Raw genomic sequence first — 16,719 nt, 5'->3', positions numbered from 1 at the left:
TCTCCTCAAAAGTCTTTATTGAACTTCAATACTAGATAACTGAAAAACATCTCTTGAAAAGTCAAAAATCTTCTTTTCTAAATGTAAAAATTCTTGAAAAATGTGACGAAATCCTTATATGCAATTTATTGACATACAACCAAAAGTATCATCTAATCCAAAATGCAATAGATGAATTGAAAGAAGAAACATCTTCCATGCGGTATAACATGAATGAGATAATAAAGAAGTTCAGCATAACACATCCATTTAAGTTTGAGATTTGAGTTATAACTTGTAACTTATGTGATGAGTAAACGATCGAGTAATCAAACGGAGGAAAAAAGAGTTTCTAATAGTCCTCTATTTTGTTACATGCCCCAATAGTACCTAGGATAAGAATCAGCCCAAAATTCCTAACTTTTCCAAAAAAGCACAAAATAAGCCAAGTTGATTACAAAATTGACAATTCATCATGGATGGAGCCACCCAGCACTTTTGTAACCCGAAAAAAAAATTTGGAACCAAACTAATCCATTATTAAAAAAAAAAATTAAACTAGGCTTCACGCACATAATCTGTGCGTGAAAGGACCAAACTGTAACTTTTTGAGTTTGGTCCTTTCACGCATAGATTCTGTTCGTGAAAGGGGGTATTTTTTTTTATTTTTTTTTAAGCTATCAAAAATCACATTTTTTCCATACTTTGAGCAAAGATTAGTTATGTTTCAAAACCCCGAATATCAATATTTTATATAGAACTTAATATATTTTTTTTGCGTACAATAACATCGGCTCATTACATCAAGTATACTTAAACGTTTGGATCATCGTTTTAGGGGTTGTACAGTGCCCTGAAGTAAGTTTTGTTTGCTTGGAAACTTGTCATCTTTAGATCTAAGTGTCATATTTTATAGGATTTTTATTTAAGTGTTTTAAAATAAAAATATTATATTAAAAAATAATTCATCCAATACGAGAGGTTCGACCAAGGTATAATATATCTCATTCAATGCTCCCACCAAGGTTTGATCCCATGTTGTTGGCATAAAAAAGAAGTGAGGAAAAAAGAGAGGCTAAACCACCAAGCCAAATTGGTGAATATTACAAAGTTGACACTTATTGTTCACTAATGCTATCTAACTCGTTTTCATAAATTGAATTTCGAACCTCGAAATTGATATTCAAAACATCATTATCACGGGATTAGCATCTCGAAATAGATTTTTACTAGAGAAGAATGAAGTTTTTGCACAAATTTGGGGCAAAATTCAAATTGAATGGGATAATGGGCGTTTTTTGGAAAATCGGCTCGGCCAAACCGCCTTGCGGCGTTTGTCCGCGTAGATCTCGAAAAAATACCCTGAATCAAAAAATAAAAATTCGCGTAAATCGGACATCCGAGCGCAAAGTTATGACCATTTAAAGTTTCAACAATTTACAACTAGTTTTCTACCTATGCTCCGGTCCTTATTTTTATTTACGTGAGTGTAGAGGCATATATATACTTAATGTAATGAGCCGATATTATTGTACGCTAAAAAAAAAATTAAGTTCTATATAGAATATTTATATTGCAATGTTTTGAAACGTGACTAATCTTCGGTCAAAGTATGAAAAAAACTTAAAGATAACAAGTTTCCAAACTTACTTCGAGGCACTTTACAACCCCTAAAGCGACGATCCAAACATATATGTATACTGGATGTAATGAGCCGACATTATTTTACGCTAAAAAATATATTAAGTTCTATATAAAATATTTATATTCCGGTGTTTTGAAACGTGACTAATCTTCGGTCAAAGTACGGAAAAAAGCTTAATTTTGAGGTTGATTTCCAAAGAACAAAGATGATAAGTTTCCAAGCAAACAAAACTTACTTCGGAACACTTTACAACCCCTAAAACGATGATCCAAACGTTTAGGTATACTTGATGTAATGACCGACGTTATTGTACGCAAAAAAATATATTAAGTTCTATATAAAATATTGATATTTCGGGATTTTGAAACATGACTAATCTTTGCTCAAAGTATGGAAAAAACGTGATTTTTGATAGCTTAAAAAAAAAAAAATACCCCTTTCACGCACAGAATCTATGCATGAAAGGACCAAACTCAAAAAGTTACAGTTTGGTCCTTTCACGCACAGATTTTGTGCGTGAAGCCTAATTTAATTTTTTTTTAATAGGTTAGTTTGATTTCAATTTTTTTTTTGGGTTACGAACGTGTCGGGCTCATGGAGCCAAGACAAAAACAGTGCTCCTAATGGTTTTGCGAAAAAAAAAATATATATATATATATACAAACACCCAATAAGATCAGGCATATACAGTTTAAAAGTAGTAGTGATAACGAAATTTTAGAAGAGGACCGTCATTTTGTCTAGTATCTTATTCTTGGATTCTCACGTTATTACTATTTTATTAATGTAGACATAAAGCCAGATTGCTTTTCTTTTATGGAAAACCACATATGGAGCCCGTTTGGATTGACTTATAAAGTTGCTTATAAGCGGATTTCAGCTTTTTTGAGTGTTTGGCTGGCCAGCTTAAAGTCATTTTGTGCTTAAATAAGCTCAAAAAAATAATTGGGCCCATTTGACTTAGCTTATCTAAAGTAGCTTATAAGCTGAAAACAGCTTATAAGCCAAAAAAAATAAGTTAGACTACCCCAACTTATTTTTTTTAGCTTATAAGCTGCAAACAACTTATAGGCATAAGCCCATCCAAACAGGCTCATGAAGTCGACTTTTTTGTCCTTCGTTTGAAGAATATTCTCACCGCTCTTTGCCGTAAAATATTCAAATATATACAGTTATTGTATAGAAGGTGAAAGTATATATTAATTTACCATAACTAAGTACTGAAAATCTAAATATAAATATCTAATACAGGTAAATTTTCACCTTTCTTTGCCCACTTTACACAAATAAAAACGGCTTTTGACTTTCGTTAGAGTTTTATTGGTTTGGAAGTCTGCTATGCGTTCTATTCGGACTATAACTCTTTACCTATTTATTATCAAAGTTTATGGTCTAATGAGTTTGATTTCCACTATCCCTCTCCTGATACAGTAGAAATTTAATTAAAAGAGCTCTTTCTTTACATCTTTTAATTAGGAACTTATTTTTAAACAGTGTATATTGCCCGTTCAATTCTCATTTCGTGTTTTAAAATTCATATAGTACCACTAATTGAATCTTAAAAGATAGCCCTTGAATATCTTTCTAGTTAAGACCCCCTAATCAAATCCCCAATTATTACAACTAGTTGACTCGTATAGTTCGCAATATTTCGTTCCTATTAAGCAAAGCTGTCTTTGAACATAATTAAGTGGTTTTCTATTAGTGGAGGGTTACTAATAACCTCCATTAATTTATCATTAACAGAGCAGACAAAACCTATTAATTATATTCCTACTATTATTGCATGAATTTTGCCTTTAAATAAGTGGAATTTTATAATGATATAGATACTACGAATACCAATACCAACCAAACTCCCTTACAAACAACCCGCTTTATAAGGTTTCTACATAGTTATTATCACTTCTGATGAGTCATCAATAATTGACCCTAAAGAATCCAATAATTTCATAAAATTTTATCCAAAAAGACAAAATTGAATCTTCCATTCATATCCTTTTACACTTTTGCAGTCAACAGAGACTCCATACCTTTCTTGTCACTTGGTATGGTCCCTTAATTTCCTACTATTACTTATTATTTCAATGTATATTCATCTATATATGAACCCTTTTATTTTAGCTATTCCAGTCTTCATCCAAGCCAATTGAATTGATATAAGGTTTTTTCTTAGTACCCTGTTATTGCTTCTTTATATAAAAAATCAAATTCTGTTAAGAATATATTCTTTATGTAAGTGGCAAATCAAAGATTGGTACATGATAGTTTATTTTGTGCAGCGCAGTCTTTCCGGTGTTTGAATTTTTTTTTTTTTCACAAAGAAGTAGCTATGACTATTGCTGTTTCAAGTAAAAGTCCAAGTCCTACTAGGCTTGAGGTTTGTTTCGGACTTTGTTACTTTATTCTGTTATGGCAACAATGGAGGAGTTTAAATTGAAAATTTGTTGTGGCTGAGATTATGATGTATGTGAAAATTTTCAGGGGAAATTTTCAGGTATGCTGGTTTGTTGGATTCTGGGACTTGGATCACTTGTTTCTTGGAATAGTTTACTGAGCATAGGAGATTACTACTATGCACTGTTTCCGGTAAGTCTACCTTACAGTAGAAAATATTGACATCTTCTTATGCTTTTTTATTGTTTATCTTCAATTTTGGTTTATATAATATTAGATTGAGATAAACTTAGATGGAGCAGCGACATGAATAGTGAATATTCATATAGCCGATCTTAGTATGTTGTGTATGGATTATCTGCTGACTGGTTTATTTGGTATGTATTGAAGAATTATCATCCATCAAGGGTACTCACCCTAGTGTATCAGCCATTTGCACTTGGAACAATGGCAATTCTTGCATATAATGAGGCAAAAGTTGATACAAGAAAGCGCAACTTAGCTGGATATATTCTTTTTACCTTAAGCACATTAGCGCTTATACTGGTGTGTTCTGCTTTTGCCAATTTCTGATGTTTTGATGTTAGTCATTTTATTTTGTTCACTCTTTTAAAATATGTTGTTTTTTTTCACTTCTTTCCAGTTGGATTTGGCAACTTCCGGTAAGGGTGGAATAGGAAATTACATTGGTGTATGTGCCATAGTAGGTTGTTTTGGAGTTGCAGATGCATGTGTTCAAGGTGGAATGGTTGGAGATTTATCATTCATGTGCCCTGAGTTCATTCAAGTGGGTGGCCTTAACATTTTAAACTTTGTTCTGCTTCAATTGCTACATGAAATCCAGAATTAAGTTGAGTTTGTATCTTGACTCTCATGGATTATGCAGTCGTTTTTCGCTGGTCTCGCTGCATCTGGTGCACTTACCTCGGGTTTAAGGCTAATGACAAAGGCAGCTTTTGAAAACAGTAACAACGGTCTACGCAAAGGAGTTAGTACGTAATTTCGATCTCATTGTTGAAAAGTTAAATTGAAAACAGTAGCTTGATGTACTTCCAATGTGATGCAATTAATGTTTCTTGATTTATTATGTTGAATTTCCTCCTTTGAGATACTTAGAATTATCGATTTTGCAGTGTTGTTCCTTGCCATATCGACATTCTTTGAATTCCTATGCATCCTTCTATATGCATTCATCTTCCCTAAGCTACCAATTGTGAAGTACTATCGGACAAAGGCAGCTGCAGAAGGATCAACAACTGTTGCAGCAGACTTAGCTGCTGCAGGCATTGGATCTCAACTGATCGAAAAAGTAGGCAAATTTTCTCCTCAACTAAAAACTGTTATTAGTGATTTTCATGATCATAATCTTTTATATGTTTCTGTTAACTGAACAGGCTGATAATGATGCTAAACAACCAGAACGTCTGAGCACCAAACAATTGTTTTACCAGAACATTGATTATGCATTGGACTTGTACTTGATTTATGTCATCACTTTATCAATTTTTCCAGGATTCTTGTACGAGAACACTGGTACCCACAATTTGGGCTCATGGTAAGTGTGCAGTCCTTTTATTTGAAGAAATCTTGCTTGCTATAACTATATTTGCAGTACCTCTTGATATTCTTTTTCGAAGCCTGTTGAATGGTCTAAATCAATTTTTTTTAAAAAGAAAATGGATTAAGTATTAAAATGAACAATATAGGATGTTTCAATCATCAGAAGTAGCTTTTTGCAACTCCATGTGATCATTCATATTATCAAGTTGAAATTCAAATGGCACACTGTTCCATAATATCTTGAACACGTGCAGAGCCAACTTGATTTCTTGGAGTTCCAACCAATGTAGATAAGACCTGCTAGCTAGATAGAAACTTGAGTTGCTTTAACCCCATATTAATGTGGAAAAAAAAATATTTCTCCTATATATTACTGATAATATCTATTTTTTTTTTTTTAAATCAGGTACCCTCTACTTCTGATAGCAATGTACAATGTTTGGGATCTGATAGCAAGATACATTCCACTGATAGAGAAAATCAAGCTTAAATCACGAAAAGGTCTCATGATGGCGATCCTCTCTCGTTTCTTGTTGATTCCTTGCTTCTACTTCACGGCAAAATATGGTGATCAAGGCTGGATGATATTTCTAGTATCCTTCTTGGGACTCACAAATGGTTATCTCACTGTTTGTGTCATGACAGCTGCTCCTCAAGGATACAAGGTTGGTAAAAGTTTTACTTCTACAGAATCCATAATTATTACATTTTTACCTCAAATTTTAACTCTTAATTGGAATTTGATTTTTGTAGGGGCCTGAGCAAAATGCATTGGGTAACTTGCTAGTGTTATTCTTACTAGGTGGAATATTTTCTGGTGTTGCTTTAGATTGGTTGTGGATTATTGGTAATGGAAAATTCTGAGGACTCAAGATGGTATGTGACAGGACAATAGCTAACGTTGCATTTTAGTAGGGATTAGCATATATTTTGTGTGAATGTGTTGCTTTTTTTCCCTTTCTTCATATCAGGTTTCAGATTCTAGGAAATTAGTGGAGTACAGAGAATGATGAAATTGCCATATGTGATTATTAAACTTCTTTCTGGATTGTAAAGAATGTTGTAGAAGATGTAACAGGAAAATTGTGAAGTTGAATTCACTCCGAAGAAAAAAATATGATAATCTTGTTCAAGTTCTGACGTACATTCAGGAGCCGTTTGGACATGGTTTTAAACCATGGTTTGAAATCATGTTTGGATATGCAATTTGGATATCTTAAGTTGTATTTTTTCTTATAGACATAAAACCCTATAAGTTGTGAAAACTATCAAAACATTTTCCATTCTTATACAATCTTACCAAATGAGCAAGTCATAGTTCATAACAAAATTAATACGCTACTAGAAGGCCTTTCTAAAAAATACAACACCAATTGATCAAATTTTAGTTCAATAAAAACGAAAATTTAACATGAATAGTAATGAGGTTGGTAGGCATAAATAAAGGTTGGTGGAAGTGATAAATGGTTGGTGAGAGTAATTGTTAAAGATATCTACCAACTTGTGGGTTTTTTTTTACAAAATATAAACTTATGGGTCAATTTTTTTTTTAAATTTTTTTTGAAACCCCGAATTATCATGAGATGAAATGCATATCCAAACGTTGGTTTCAAACCGCATGTCCAAACGCCTATTCAATCTTTCCTTTGCCTTTTTAGAAAAAATGCCTAAAATAGTATATTATCTTTGGGCTTGGACTCAAAATCATCCATATTCTTCTACTGAGAGTACTAATAGTACACAGTGTTCACTAAAGTGGAGCACTTTTAGTCACACTCCAAAAATTCCGTTAAGTTTTAACAGAGACATCACCTAAGCAGCAAAGGGATGAAACTCATTCTTCTTGAGAACAGGTTAATTACCTGTATATTCTTTTCCTTGTTATATTAGCAATAACAAAATCTCTTCTTGAGATAATGGATCGAGATTTTTGTCAAGATTTTCCACTAACTGAATCATGCTCCACATCGGATGCGGTGGACTAGTAGTATTCATCCCCGGGTCATTCATGTTGTTGAGCTCTTGGGACGTAGTCACGAAAGTAGGCTTCTTCTATACCCTAATTAGTTGATTCAGAGCCAATACTCACGCATGCTTGTTTCTACTGTCAAAGAATAACCACTCCAACTACAGATCTGTTTGCCTTAGATAGCAAAGATTCTGTTTTAAAATAAATCTTTTTTTTAGTGTTGGACTTTCAAGTAACTAAAGTCTTTTTAGCCGTTTTACAAATTCAACTTATCAACAAAGGTTTAAATCATCAATTACTCTCAAGATAGAGGTATATTTGAAAACTTTAATGACAGGAGAGATATTTTTGACCAAAATTTATAACGAAAGATATATTTAGCCCCGTTCCTAAAGCAGAGGACATTTTTTACCCTTTTCCCATATTGTAAACCCACCCAAGCACAGGGGACTATTTTTGTATTCTCAAAAATTGACCAACAAAAATAACTTGGCGCCAACCCTAGGCTTCGAGCCTGTTTGGATGGATATGCTTTTGACTGATAAGCCAAAAGTCATAAGTTAGTAATTCTAGCTTATGACTTTTAGCTTATTTTTATTGTTTTAACTTAAAATTCAAGTGCTTAAAAGTTTTTTTTTTTATTTCACCAAAACATTCCAAAAGTACTTAAAAACACCTGGAATAAGCTAATCCAAACAGGCTCTTAAGTTCGTCTCTCTCTCCACGAGTCGGAGCGCATCTTTGTGCTCTATTTTTTTTTTTTTTCCGGTAGGTAATAATTCTCAACCATAACGTTAGTTTGCTCTTTCAATTGGTTGCTGTTTACCTAATTCGTACTCTTAATAATGCATCTGTTGATATATACATGTCAACTAAGGTGGTTCTCTGTAAGTTTGTTTTATAAACCTATAAAGCATTTGGTGCTACTAGTGGAAAGACCTCATTAGAAAATTGTCCAATTTTATATATGACGAAATAAAAATTTGGTTTCAGGATCGTCTTTTGTTAGGAAGTAGGAAACATTTACCGAGGACAAGAAAATGCATAAAGTAAAGAATGGGTAAAGACGTAAGACAAATTGGGAGTATTTCTAATAGATGACATTTACATTTTATAGTAAGAATTAGAAATCCTTACTTGTCTTTCCATTGTGGTTGGACTTTGTAATGGTTGTTCTATGTGTGTATGCTCGCTAGATGTTGTCTATCCACATTAGCGATTGAAATTCAAAGATTTTTCACCTGTTGTTTTGCTTGTTATTATATTTACTGTTTTGCACCACTATTTCTCTGGATGCGAATACTCCATTGCACTGTCCTTTTGTCGCTCATACCTTTAAACCCACCCGCAACACTAAAAGTATAACACATTAAGGGCAAAATAAAAATATAGTTCGAGTTTAAATGAAGAAAGACACATTTGAAGAGAAAAATGAAAAAATATGTATCTAATTTAAGAATAACAACTATAAACATAAAGGAAATGAACAAACAACTAAAAATAATTTAGTGAAATAGTTGTTTTTGGTGTTTCCCTCTTCAAGACAAAGCTCATGAATGATGAGACAGACACACCTTAAATTGTCTTGTGCCTGAGTTGAAGTGTTGCCTAAGCTAGGTGCCTATTTGGCACCTAACTTGAGGGCTTAAGCATGCCTCAAGCGAGTCGGGCTCTTTTATTCGTGTTGACACATTTATGTATTTGAATTATTTCTATTAGCTATGTGGTATCAGTTTTATGAGGACACCTAGAAATTATATATTTTCTTTGCATTTCACATGTCAGTTCGTCATGCTTTCCTTGTGTTCTCTTCCCTATTATTCCTAAACAAGTTCTTCATGGCAACATTAGTGCTTAATGACCAAGACAGGCATGGGGAAGTGACATATGTCATTTGTCTATCATCTGGAAAATTAGTCACCATGTTATAGACACAAGACCTAGCATATTAAGCTCAATAAGTCAATGAGGGTGTCTGCTTCATAGTTCAACAGATATTGCTTATACTACCAATTCACCCTAAGCCTTGCAGCTATTATCTGTAGCAAATATACAGTTAGTTGGTAGCTAACAATACTGGCTCTAAGTTTATAAATTATATTTTGAAGAAACTATTGATGTGAGTGACTAAGACTCAAGATTCTTCTGTATACTTTTTTGTCGTTTAATTTAGTCCAAATGTCTTTCTTGTGATAGTTAAGAAAGATGGAGATACTACTGCTGGTAGGGAAAATGTAGTCTGATAGATGTTTTAGAGAGATGTCTTTATTGTGAGTTTCATAGCACCGAGGCCATGGTGCGCATTAGACTTTCTAGACAACCTCGTTTATTTATCTTCTGGAATGAATCCCTACTCTCCACTGCTTAAACGTTATGCACTTTTATGTTTAATTCAGTAAGAGAATGAATGCCATTTTGTTTTAGTTATACATGAAAAAGAATTATAGTTGTCATTCATTTGTAAAGCTGGAAAAGTTACATTAGTGAGACATGTTTCTTTCCTTATGGTGAAACTTTCTCTTTTTGGCTTGTCATAGTTTGTCTTTGGTTGCTGCTACTTGGGTTTGGGAAGTTGAGTTCCGTGTTTGACTATGCTGACTAACCAAATTTTCATATTTTGTTTCTGATTGGAATAGGAGATAGAGAAATTGATGATATGGTAGTCTTCAAGGTATTGGTTTTCTCATGGCTGGAGCAGACTATATAACGATTGATGCTATTGAAGGTCAGCAAGGTATTGGGCCTGTTGGCTTAGACATGTCCATATAATAAACATTACAGTTCTCGTCTGTGATATACTGAAATTTAATTCTCTCAAGTTGCTTGCTTCTTTTGTTTGTTTTTTCTCCTCCTCTTTTTTTTTTTTTTTTTTTAAATAATTAATTTGGCAGTCCCTTTACGCGCATTGCGTTCAAATGTCGTGAAGTTGTTAGAGGTGGAACAGAGAAGCGATGCAATAGACTTTGAGATACTTGACTTGGAACTATGAGGGCACAAGGTCATATCTGAACTAGACAAGAATATGGCATTCACAGGAGGAATTAGCATGTACCTAACCACCAAAATACCGCCTTTTCCATCTCTATTCTATTGATGTGCTTATTTTTGGCATTATCGTTCATTCACGTCAGCATGGCAAAATCAAGGATTACAGGTATGAATATGATCATCAAGATTTTGACGAAAAGACATAAAAAGGTGAGAGTCGACGCAAGAAGTCTAATGGAATTGGAAAAAAGCATGAATAGAAGGCTAGCAGCAAATGTCGTGGATAACATTGAAGATCCTGTCGTGAAAATGGAGTCTTTTATTGCCGGAACTAAGACTACATGTGCTACAGATTCTTCTGACTTTGAGAAATTTTCGTCTTGGTCGATTGGAGGTATCTACATTCCTGCTGTGCTGCTCATGTCATATTTCAACTATTACTACGGTGGGTATTTTCTTATTCTATGATTTTTTTTACAAAGTGTAGAGAAATAGTTTCAATTAAATGAATTTGAAGTCTATTTCTTGATCAAAAAAATGAATTTAAAGTCTATTTTGGTGCATGCTAAAGCATGATCCTGTAAAAATATAGATCTTTTTATGCTGAAATGCAGTTCATTAACAAGTCTAACCATCCATTGATTTTTCAGTTACAGGACAGGATTGCGCGTCTCCAAACAAGCTGTCTTTTGATGTATGAGATGTTCAAGTTCTGCATCAGTTCTAGTCGTAGTGACAGCAGATCAGCAGTTTCATTAGATGAGATATAAATACTTTTGTCGTGACAGTGATCTTTGCTTTTTGCTGAAAAATGCAAAGCATTATCATATCAATTGCTGTTTGATGGGGGTTGGGTATTGGGGTTTGACTCATCTGCCTGATTCTCGACTGTTAATACAGCTAATGTCAGCATGTGACGGGTGTTTATGCTTTTGCCTGCTTTTGTTCTAAATAAAAGCCTTCAACTCCCGAAAACCATACACGTTAAATCGCTAATATGTTCACTTATGCTAATTTGCAAAATCTTTCTTGATTCGTTTTCGTCCGTGTATGTTCTATAGCTGGTCAGATGGTCTGGTTAAAGTTTTAATGGGTATCTGCACCAATTAGCATTTCTATGCAAAAACTTTGTTACTATGCTTTATTAATGGAACTTTCCTAATCTCAGGTCATTGATCAAGTCTTACTCTCGTCGTTTTGATTTGGTGCTTAGCAATTAAAATTCCTCTATGCTTCTGGACCACAAATAGGTCATTTGGGCTATAAGTTTTGCAATAGTTACAGGGCAAAACTCTTCTTTGCGGAGCATGTCTGTTTGTTCAAGTTCTATTGGAGGGGTAAATCTTGCCATGTTAACAATTATGCTGGGCTGCCATAACTTTGGTACAGAGTATTTACAAGTCTTGTAGGATGAGCAAGATTTTGTATTGTCGTCATTCTACTTATTTTATTAAATTGTTAACAAGTTTTGTCGATTAACAAAACTTCCCTAGCAATTAAGAGTTGCATCAATGACGCTTATAACTTAAGGGAAGGCAACAAGCTGCTATTAAATTTGGTGAGACGAGGGGCATTAGCCAAAGAAGTCGCACGTTTGACTACATGTTCCCTTTATAAATATTTTGGCTGAGAACCATTCGAATTTCGAAGTAATGGAATGGAATAACTAGTAATGGTCTTAGAATGCATAGAGATTCATCTCCCTGAGTATTCTTCTAAGTATAGAAAAATATTCTTACTGATAATATGTCCGCTCAACCAGAACATTAATAGCTCTTTCAATATGTCTAAGCATAATGTTGCATCTTACCAGTCACTCTGTTGATATATATACATGTCTTTTTAAGTTCTCCACCTGAGAGTAAACCATCTGTAAGTGTCACCTTATAAACCTATAAGGCATTTTCTTTTAGTAGTATTTTTTTGAGAGCCCTTATATATTACTCCCTCCGTCACATAATAAGTGTCATCTTAGGAAATCAAGACATAAATTGACTAGTTTTTTTCAAATCTACCCTTAGACAATAAAGTAACATCTAAATGATGATTGAAAAAGTCACATAGTAACTTGGTATTGTTGGATTGTATTGTTGGATTCCCAATGTCAAAAGATTTACTTCTTGTGCATGCTCTTATCAAAAGGTAAAAGTAATTTATTTATAATTTGATAAATTTTACATTACATTATTGATTTCTTAATATGTGTGTTTTTGGCTAAGATGACACTTATTATGGGACGGAGGGAGTATATTCTTATGTGTGTATTACTATGTGTTGCTCATTTGTTTGGTGTCTTGATATTTTACTGTCTTATTTCTCTTGCAATCCTGCATTGACTACGTTTCTTTTGAGCTGAACGTCTATCGGAAACAGCCTCTCTATCCCATAAAGATAGAGGTAAGGTCTGCGTACACCCTACCCTCCCCAGACCCCACTTGTGGGATTACACTGGGTATGTTGTTGTTGTTGTTGTAAACATATAAGGCGTTAGGTGCAACTGATGGAAGGACCTCATGAGAAAATTACCCAATTTTATATATAAAGAAAGAAAAATTGGAGGTAAGCTGGTTTTCAGACATCTTTTATGAGGAAAATGTATAAGGTAAAAAATGGGTAAAGCTGTAAGCAAAAATTAGGAGATTTTCTTACAGATGACATTTGCATTTTGTAGAAGAACTCCTTATTTGTCTTTCCATTTTGGCTGGACACTGTAATGGTTCTACTTGTGTATGCTCTCTAGTTATTGTCTATCCATATTAGCTCCGTTTGGAATCAAATGGTTGAAATTCAAAGATTTCTCACCTCTCGTTTTGCTTACGTGATTTTACTGTTTCACACCACTATTTCATTGGATCCGAATACTCCATTGCACTGTCCTTTATTGCTCTTAAGTCTTGCCTTTAAATCCACCAACAACACTAAAATTAAGTAGATAACACATTTCAGGCCCTGCAATAGAATAAGTTTGTTGTTTGTTCTTTTAGAAAGTTGTCAATGTTAACTTTTAGTGGATATGCACCCATTGGCTACCAACCTTGAGTTCCCTTTTGACCGTGTTAATTAATTTAGAGTTTTTTAGCTGCTTGACTATATCTTTCGATTGCTCAGGAATTTGTGAAAAGTACCAATTTGATCAAAAGTCACTAAAAATGATAACAAGTGCTGAGGACCATTGGAGTCTTAAGTGAAAATTACAAATGCAGTGCAAGTATTAATGAAGAAAGACACAATTGAAGCAAAAAATTTAAAGAATGTGTGTCTGATTTAAGAATAATAACTGTAGATATAAAGTATATGGACAAAGTACTAGAGAATAATTAAGTGAAAGAGTTATATTTAGTGTTGCCCTTGTCAAGACAAAGCTCATGGGTAATGAGACACACACCTTTAAATGTCTTAGTGCCTGAAGTCCTGAACTGAAGTGTTGCTTAAGCAAGATGAAGTGCTAAGCGTATTTGGCACCTAACTTGAGGGCTTAAGCGTCTCTCTAGCGAGTCTTTTACAACACTGCTTTTATCCGGGGTCTTTTATTTGTGTTGACACATTTTATGTGTTTGAATCTAGTATTTCTATTAACTCTGTCGTATTAGTCTTATGAGAACACCTAAAAATATATATTTTCTTTGCATTTCACGTGTCAGGTTCGTCATGCTTTCCTTGTGTTCTATTTCCTACTATTCCTACACAAGTTTTTCATGGCAACCTTAATGTTTATTGACCAAGACAGGCATGGGGAAGTGATATGTGGTATCTGTCCATCCTCTGGAAACTTAGTCACCAGGTTATAGACACAAGACAATAGTATATTAAGCTCAATAAGTCAATGAGGGTGTCTGCTTGATAGTTCAACAGATGTTGCTCATACTACCAGTTCACCCAAAGCATTGCTGCTATTATCTGTTACAAATTTACATGTATTTGTTAGCTAACATTATTGACTCTTAAGGTTAAATTATATTTTAAAGCAACTATTGATGTGAGTGACTAAGACTCAAGATTCTTCTGTAGACTTTTTTCGCTTTAATTTAGTCCAAATGTCTTTCTAGCGATAGTTAAGAAAGATGGAGATATTACAGCTGGTAGGGAAAATGTACTTTGTCAGATGTTCTAGAGAGCTATCTTTATTGTGACTTTCGTAGCACTTAGTTCATGGGTGCATAATAGACTTTGTAGACAACCTTATTTATTTATCTTCTGGAATGAATTCCCTACTTCCACTGCTTAAACTTTATGCACTTTTATGTTTAATTCAGTAAGAGTATGAACATCATTTTGTTTTCGTTATACATGAAAAAGAATTATATTGTCATTCATTTGTAAAGCTGGAAAAGTTATAGAAACATACGTTTCTTTCCTTATGGTGAAACTTTCTCTTTTTGGTTTGTCATAGTTTGTCTTTGAGTTGCTGCTTGGGTTTGGGAAATTGATTTTAGTGTTTGACTAGGTTGACTACAAATTTGCATATTGTGTTTCTGACTGGAATAGGAGATAGATAATTTGATGATATTGGAAGTCTTCAAGGTATTGGCTTTCTCATGGCTGGCACAGACTATATAACTATTGATGCTATTGAAGGTCGGCAAGGTATTGGACCAATTGGCTTAGACATGTCCATATGATAAATATTACAGTTCTCGTCTATGATATACTGAAATTTAATTCTCTCAAGTTGTCTGCTTTTTTTTTGTTTTTTCTACTCTTTTTTAAATTTGGTAGTCCCTTTACGCACATTGCGTTCAAATGTCATGAAGTTGTTAGAGGTGGAACAGAGAAGCGATGCAATAAACAAGCAGAAATTTGACTTGGAACTACAAGCCGGCAAGGTCATATCTGAACTAGACAAGAATATCCGCTTTCTTATGGTGTTCACAGGAGGAATGAGCATGTACCTAACCACCAAAATACCGTCTGCTACTGCCTTTGCCATCTCTGTTCTGTTGATGTGTTTATTTGTGGTTGTATCATTCATGCACATCAGCATGGCAAAATCTAGGATTACAAGTATGAATGTGATCATCAAGATTTTGACAGAAAGATATAAAGAGGTGAGAGTAGATGCAAAAATTCTAATGGAATTGGAAGAAAGCAGGAAAAGAAGGCTAGCAGCAAATGTTGTGGATAACAGTGAAGATCCTATTGTGGACATGGATTTTTTTATTGCCAGAACTAAAACTATTTGTGATGCTACAGATTCTTCTGACTTTGAGAAAGTTTACCATAAGATAATCTATATGTCTTGGGGGATTGAAGGTATCTACATTCCTTTTGTGCTGGTCATGTCATATTTCAACTATTACTACGGTGAGTATTTTCTTTTCTATGATTTTTTTTTTTCACATAATGTAGAAAGAAGTTTCAAGCTCTTACAAAATGAATTTGAAGTCTATTTCTTGAGTTAAAAAAATGAATTTGGAGCCTGTTTTGGTTGAGAGCCGTTCAAATTACGAAGTAATGGAGTTGAGTTGTGTAATTTCTTCTCCCCCAGTAATCTTGTAAGTGTAGATTTTTTTTTTATTTTTTACGGATAATACTTCGGATTATGTTCGCGTGGTCACAGCAATGTTCCTTGAGAACAACAGAGAAAAATACTTGGTATTTAAAATGAGTTCTCAGTGTGGTCAAACTCACTTTTGAGCGCACCCGATATTTATGCTAAGTCAATAAACATTGAACACGTATTTTTCAGCTGCACCTTCATTACTAGTCATGATTGATTAATCTTCACCTCAATTACCACTTAACTATGGTGAACTAACATGATTTGATGTAAGTATTAGGTGTTAGATAAGTTTTTTCTCAGTCAAATAATCCTGCTCCGCACCTAGTTGACCTCACATATCACATATTTGCAACACATTGTGTATTGAGCAACGAACCAAGACTTTTGAAGTCAAAGCTAAAGGTAGTACCCTAATAATTCTCCATGTTCGGGTCATTTGCACGATTAACCTTCAAAGGCACTGGTCTTTAATGTTGCCCCTCAAATTGGTGGTCTTTAAATTTTTTCCTTCGCCTAATACCATGAGGCTTGAGATTCGAACCCTGGCTCAGTTAAAAGAAAAAATCGCAAGGTAGAGTTTCGTTGCAAAGTTAGGCCTATTGAGCCAACGTTAGGCCTCAAGCAGAGTTTTGAATGCATAATTCTACCTCAGGCAGAGTTTCAAACTCTACTAAGCTGGGG

The 16,719-nt window shown here is 34.0% G+C and overlaps 1 protein-coding gene and 1 long non-coding RNA gene across 4 annotated transcripts; both read left to right on the top strand.

Moving 5' to 3' along the window:
- The first annotated feature begins 3,733 nt into the window (after positions 1-3,733).
- On the top strand, positions 3,734-6,725 carry LOC132623698 (equilibrative nucleotide transporter 3-like). The gene is made up of 10 exons (XM_060338487.1): positions 3,734-3,788; positions 3,912-4,004; positions 4,109-4,213; positions 4,412-4,567; positions 4,665-4,808; positions 4,908-5,013; positions 5,155-5,330; positions 5,416-5,576; positions 5,988-6,246; positions 6,335-6,725. The coding sequence occupies exons 2-10, from the start codon at positions 3,957-3,959 to the stop codon at positions 6,443-6,445; spliced, it is 1,266 nt and encodes a 421-aa protein (XP_060194470.1). The 5' UTR covers positions 3,734-3,788; positions 3,912-3,956; the 3' UTR covers positions 6,446-6,725.
- Positions 6,726-8,104: 1,379 nt separating this feature from the next.
- Positions 8,105-15,791, top strand: LOC132623693 (uncharacterized). Of its 3 annotated transcripts, XR_009576335.1 has the most exons (5): positions 8,105-8,318; positions 10,187-10,284; positions 10,442-10,983; positions 11,189-15,122; positions 15,255-15,791. It is a non-coding gene; the product is annotated as an uncharacterized LOC132623693 (long non-coding RNA). The 3 variants fall into 3 exon arrangements; XR_009576334.1 differs by having other exon boundaries at positions 8,209-8,318; positions 11,189-15,791; XR_009576336.1 differs by having other exon boundaries at positions 8,241-8,322; positions 11,189-15,791.
- The last annotated feature ends 928 nt before the right edge of the window (positions 15,792-16,719 follow it).

Source organism: Lycium barbarum, chromosome 12, assembly GCF_019175385.1.
Source record: "Lycium barbarum isolate Lr01 chromosome 12, ASM1917538v2, whole genome shotgun sequence".
Lineage (NCBI taxonomy): Eukaryota > Viridiplantae > Streptophyta > Magnoliopsida > Solanales > Solanaceae > Lycium > Lycium barbarum.
Note: the sequence above shows the minus strand (reverse complement) of the source record. Positions and strands in the feature narration are given on the sequence as shown.